At 45.6% G+C, this 6576-nt stretch overlaps 1 protein-coding gene across 1 annotated transcript; it reads left to right on the top strand.

Annotated features, from left to right (window-relative positions):
• Nucleotides 1–241: 241 nt before the first annotated feature.
• LOC145648182 (uncharacterized) lies at nt 242–6350 on the top strand. Its single transcript, XM_081695502.1, has 2 exons — nt 242–2917; nt 4074–6350. The coding sequence occupies exon 1, from the start codon at nt 1624–1626 to the stop codon at nt 2398–2400; it is 777 nt and encodes a 258-aa protein (XP_081551628.1). The 5' UTR covers nt 242–1623; the 3' UTR covers nt 2401–2917; nt 4074–6350.
• The last annotated feature ends 226 nt before the right edge of the window (nt 6351–6576 follow it).

Genomic DNA, 6576 nt, shown 5'->3' with positions numbered 1-6576 from the left:
CCAGTTAATGTGCAGTCTGTGAAAATCACCTGATGGAAACAGTTCAAATTTCCCAGGATGAGGACCTCTGCCATCCTTTTTGAGTATCAAACAGGCCTTGACCTCCATAGTAACCTACAGTAACATACACACTCTTTAGAAACATAGTCTACTGAATGTTCTACACTTACAGTGGAAAGTGTGATGGAAAATGATACGAAACTATGTATTATGTGATTCATATAAAATCACGCTGATCCTTTTGCTCGTAAATTAATAATGCTGTTTGCACATTTGTATCCGCCTGTTGCTGATTAAGTTGAACATGTATCAGGAACTGTTAACATCAAGGTCAACTTGACACACAACCCACACTGTTTGGAGTCAGTTTGGGTTGGTTTGTGGAAAAAACCAAGCCGAGAGCTGATTGGCTTATAGCCACAGCAACAAAGGAAAGAAGAGCTGCTTAAGAAAAGATGATTGGTTAAAGACAGCACAGGAGTAGTATAACTAGCCACGGTTTTGTATACTCGGGGCTCCCTACCTGAGGAGAGCCAAACATTTATTTTATTCTTTTTCTTATTAAATTACTCTCTTAATCACGTCTGACTTGCTGTTTGTTCAAAATTCCACAACAGAAATTGGCGTAGTCGGCAGGATCAGCGAGAGGCACCACGCGGAGCAGCGGTGACTGAACTTCGAGGACGCTCCTCAGAGAGAAAACTGAGCTGGAGAAAGAGGGAAACCCACAAGAATACGGGAAAGTACCTAACCAGGGAGTGACGTCCTGCTAGACTCCGGTGGTGTACTCCGCCTGATCCAACTAACAGAAAGTAAGTGGTGAAGTTCAGTAATTCAATCCTAGAAGAAAGTGACGTAGTGATCCGCCTGAGTCTACCCTGGGGTTGGTCTGTAATGTAGCATAGTATATGAGATACTAGGGCTTAAAAATAGGGTCAAGAGGACTCCGGAGTCTGGGACTCCGCCAGCCTAAGAGAATAGGCACACTGAGTAGACGTACTAGTGTAAGAAATAGGCCCGGGCCGACAGAACACCCCGCAGGGAACGGAGTGGACTCAATGAACCAGCACGGATTGCTGGAGCAGAACTAAATTAAAGCAACGTCGGAGACGTGATTAACAGAAGGAAAAAAAAAAAAAAAAAAAGGGGGGGGGGAAATTTTAAATAAAAATATTAGTACCCCCTTTACCCTCATAAAAAAAAGGGAGAAAGAGAAAAGAGTTTATTTGTTTGTTTCTATCATATTTGGGTTTATTTGTTTGTTTATTTTATTTGTTTATCGCCCTTACCCACAAAAAAAAAAAAAAAAAAGGGTGGAGGGAAGCAGCAGGTAGGGCATAGAAAAGGTAATAATGAAGTGTCTCAGTGTGTTTCCTTAGCTGATCCTGACCTCGATGCCGCCCCGCCGAGAGCCCCCAGCTGATTCAACAACCACAAGCATCAGGAAACCCACCTCCTTATCCCGAACCAGGGACTTCATCGCTAACATCAAAGCCGTCTCCATATGATGAACCAAGACGGCAACTGGAGGCAATAACCTCACCAGTGGCTCATCACACTCGAAGTCACGCCACTATAAAGCCATCCGCAGGGCCTGACAGAGGCTATGCCCCGCAGTTCCCGATGGTGGAGGTATCTGGACCTGAGGGAGTGATTATGGTCCACCGTCACTGGACTGCAGACGACATCATGAAAGCGGCCGACGGACAGAGCAAGCCAGGTGACACCGGCGGACGACGCTTCAGACAAGAACTGATGGCATTCGTGCAGTCCTGCAGACCAACTCAGGCTGAATTGAGACGGTTGCTGATGATTCGACTCGGACTGCAGTATAACCGCATTGACAGAAACTGGGTGAATGGAGATATCTGTCTCCATCTGCCTGAGTGGAATGCACCGCCCCAAGGCCAACCTGACCTAAACAGCGCATACAGAGAGATAAGAGGACTCATCGAAAGAGTGGAAGCAGCATACCCAACAACTGTTAACACTGATGTGATAGCAGCATGCAAGCAAAGAGACGATGAGCCCGTCGCAGATTTCCTCGTCCGCTTGACACGCGTCCACACTGACCATTGTGGAATTGACGCGCCAGCACAACGTGCAGTGGGCCCCGGAGAAGTGGGGGCATGGGAAGCTCATCTGAGAAACAGCTTCCTTATGAACATGAGAAAGGACATTAGCGACCTTATCAGAAAAAACTGCATCGGCTACAGTAGAGCCCCTTTGTCGACTATTGAAGAACACGCCAAGCATCATGAAACCATCCTGGGTAAGAAGGACGCTAAACGGGAGCGCCAGCGCGCCGACACCACTCATCAGGCGATGCTGACCATGCTCCAGACAGTAGGGGACAGAGGAAGAGGTCGTGGACGCGGACGAGGGAGAGGAAGAGGCTGAGGAAAGGGACTTGAAGGGAAAGAGTGCTACAATTGTGGGAAGTTTGGACACTTTGCAAAAGAATGTCCTGAGGGGGAGAACGAAGAAGATTTCGGTAATTTTGATCCTACAATTAAGGAAGTCAAGCTAGACTGACGGGCGGTGGAGAGGCAGGACGGCGACGGACCACTGAGAGAAGACGGCAAAAGGGAAGTGACAAATTTAAATTACCAACTATTACAGCAGATTAGTAAAGGGCCAAGAGGCCTCCCCGAGGTAACTGTGAAAGTAGAGGGAAAAAATGTTAGGTTTTTGGTTGACAGTGGTGCCACCCACTCAGTGTTAAAAGAAGGATTAATAGAATATAGAATGAGACCAGGATATGGGATAACAGCAATTGGAGTGGGAGGTCATCCCATTGATGAAAGGATGTCCGAGCCTCTCCAATGTAGTTTAGGAAACAGCCAATTCAAACACAGCTTTTTGGTGTCAGAAACCTGTCCAATTAATTTGTTAGCTAGAGATTTAATGTGTAAACGTGGGTGCACAATTAGCAGCAACCCAGAGGGGTTATTTGTTATGTGGGAAACACCTACACAGGGAGTCCAGCTAGAGGCAGGAGCCCCTTTGTACGTGTATGAATTGCAGTGCACTGCTGGGGAAGTACTAACACATTTTATGACTGAAGTTACTAACACGCTACCTGGTGAGCTGACAGTTAAACAAAGTGATTCTATTCACTGTACAATGAAGGTCCATGAGGGATGTGACGTTGATTTTGAACAAAAATTTGACTTAGGGGGCAGTGACGGTCTGATTATCACAGCCATAGCGTGGGACTGCGAGTGGGCTGCGGGAGTGGTGCAGCTCTCAGATAAACAGAAATCTTTATATTCAATCTCACATGCAGCACCTCATGTGTCGCTGGCTAGCGCACATGTTGACCCAGACTGGCAGAGAGTAGGGTTGTGGACAAAACGCGTGTTGAGCACAACTGATTGGATAAAAGAACCCCAGTGTAAAGTCATGTACAGCCCAAGCATAGATGTGTGGAAAATGCCAACCCCGTATAGGCTAAATTGTAAAAGGGGGGTTGAGCTTGTAAGTCCTAATATAGTAATTATGGCAGCCTCTGTTACCCTCTCAGAGGAAGAGGAGGAGGAATTGAAAACAGTTCCTGCAGGATTATGGGCACAGGGAAAAAATGATGTGGGCTTAATAAAAGGATGTGAGCCTGTCCACATCACCCCAAAATCTGATTACAGACCACGCCAGCACCAATACCCTCTAAAACCAGAGGCAGTGGAGGGCATCAGGCCTGTGTTCCAATCATTAAAACAAGCAGGAGTTATCATACCATGCCCAGATTCACCAGTACGTACTCCAATTTTCCCAGTTAAGAAGCCAGGGAGAGATGAATGGAGATTTGTGCAGGATTTGCAGGCTGTCAACGCGGCAGTACACCCTAGAGCCCCAGAAGTTCCAAACCCGCACACCATTCTCTCTCAGATCCCACCAGATAGCAAGTGGTTCAGTGTAGTTGACTTGGCCAATGCTTTCTTTAGTGTACCTGTGCACAAGGATAGTCAATTTTGGTTTGCTTTCACTTTTGAAGGAAAGCCATACATATTTACAAGACTGTGTCAGGGGTATTGTGAATCACCAACCATTTACAATGCCGCCTTACACTGAAGCCTAGAAGCTTTAGAGCTCCTCGAAGGAACAGCCTTGCTGCAATACGTTGATGATCTTTTGATTTGTGGGAAAACACGAGAAGCGTGTAAACAAGCCACGGTGGCACTGCTACATCATTTAGCAGGGAAAGGCCATAAGGCATCCAAATCCAAATTACAGTTTTGTAAGCAGCAAGTGCATTTTTTAGGACATGACATCACTGAACAAACGCGCATGCTGACTAAAGACCGAGTGAATGCCATCTTGACTATACCAAGACCCACGACGAAAAAACAACTGCTGTCCTTCTTAGGCATGTGTTCCTATTGTAGAACATTCATACCATCTTATGCAGAGCATGAGGGGCCACTCAGAAATATAATACGGACCAAGGGATCGAATTCCTCTCAGTTAGAATGGGCGCCAGAAGCTGAAGCGGCCTTTACAGCACTGAAGCAGTTATTACAGGTCATGCCTGCTTTAGGCATTCCAGATCCCAATAAATCATTTGAACAAACCATGTCTCCCCACTTCTTATATGAAAGGACCAATTGAGATTGCTCATGGAAGAAGTCACATGAGCAAAGGGGGGGGATAGTGGAGAGTATAACGAGACATTGGTATGCACCGGGAATAAACACACATACCCAAAAAATTTTGTTCCCGATGCTTGGTATGTGCACAAAACACACCACACGGAGACAATCATACCAAACACGCACCCGCCGGACACCCGCCGCCCAGTGAGCCATTTCAACATTGGCAAATAGATTTTGTAGAACTAACACCAGCCAAAGGGAAGAGGTACATACATGTGTGTATATGTGTGTTTAGTAAGTGGGTGGAGGCCTTCCCAACAGGGAAACAAGATAGTGATGCAGTAGCAAAAGCGCTACTGAGAGAAATAATTCCCAGATGGGGGTTGCCACAACGAGTGTCCAGTGACAATGGGACACCCTTCGTACATGAAGGGCTAAAGGCTCTGACTAAATACCTAGGGGTGGATATGAGAAAACACTGCAGTTATCACCCTGCTAGTGCAGGGGCAGTAGAACGGGCAAATGGTACCATTAAAGGGGGTCTAGCTAAATTAATGCAGGAAACAGGCATGAATTGGGTAAAATGCCTTCCCCTCGTCCTGTGGCAATGTCAAACCAGGTCGCAGGCACGAACAGGCTTATCAGCTTTTGAGAGTGTTTGGACGGCCTCCCAACACGGGGATAGGTCCGCCCGACTGGGATACTAAACTGATCAATGAATCGCTTTTGCAGTATTGTGTGTCTCTGCACAAATCTCTTTTCCATGTGTCTAAGCAGCTGAAGGCAGTCCTTCCTGAGGTGACGGACAATCCCCTCCATACACATCAGCCAGGCGATTGGGTGCTGATTAAGGACTTCAGGAGGAAGCGGTGGAGCCAACCCAGGTGGAGAGGACCATTCCAAGTACTACTGACGACACAAAACCGCATGGCCTTGGACATGCTCCTCGCTAAGGAAGGGGGAGTGTGCTCGATGATAGGCGACCATTGTTGCACGTACATACCGCCCAGTGATGCACCTGGAGGTAATATCTCCATGGCCTTGGACCACATGAGTAAGATTGCTGACCAACTTCGTGCTGAAGAAGCCGGAGTGAGACCTTGGGACTGGAAACGGGGATCTCTATTCTCAATGTGGAAAAGTATTGTAATTATGATTCTCCCATCCATTTTACTACTTGCCTTGATTATATGTTGTGGACCCTTGTTATGTCAATGTATGCTTAGTACTATTCGCATGAATATGGATACCAGATACCAACTTATTCAGGTCACTAAAGAGGACCTGGATGAGGATAACACCCTGTACCTGCACACTGTATTCTCTGATAATTAACAAATGATTGTATAAGAATCAAAGGGGGGAAATGTGATGGAAAATGATACGAAACTATGTATTATGTGATTCATATAAAATCACACTGATCCTTTTGCTCGTAAATTAATAATGCTGTTTGCACATTTGTATCCGCCTGTTGCTGATTAAGTTGAACATGTATCAGGAACTGTTAACATCAAGGTCAACTTGACACACAACCCACACTGTTTGGAGTCAGTTTGGGTTGGTTTGTGGAAAAAACCAAGCCGAGAGCTGATTGGCTTATAGCCACAGCAACAAAGGAAAGAAGAGCTGCTTAAGAAAAGATGATTGGTTAAAGACAGCACAGGAGTAGTATAACTAGCCACGGTTTTGTATACTCGGGGCTCCCTACCTGAGGAGAGCCAAACATTTATTTTATTCTTTTTCTTATTAAATTACTCTCTTAATCACGTCTGACTTGCTGTTTGTTCAAAATTCCATAACAAAAGGAAGTGTATTCAAATGAAATTTTGACAAACTTCTAACCCCAACACGCACACCAAATATTTTTACCACCCTGTTTTGTCATTTCATTTCACTATCGGTTCAAAGGCATCTTTTCTTCTTATTAATGAAAATAGCACATGAAATTAGAACAGCTAAAGAATTGGCTTCCTGAGACTTT

This window comes from Electrophorus electricus, chromosome 2 (genome assembly GCF_041902795.1).
Source record: "Electrophorus electricus isolate QZ-2024a chromosome 2, ASM4190279v1, whole genome shotgun sequence".
NCBI lineage: Eukaryota > Metazoa > Chordata > Actinopteri > Gymnotiformes > Gymnotidae > Electrophorus > Electrophorus electricus.
This window is presented reverse-complemented; position numbering and strand designations above follow the sequence as displayed.

What these genes read in the sequence shown, in the direction of transcription:
- LOC145648182 (XM_081695502.1), top strand. Translation starts at nt 1,624, where the DNA reads ATGGTGGAGGTATCTGGACCTGAGGGAGTGATTATGGTCCACCGTCAC.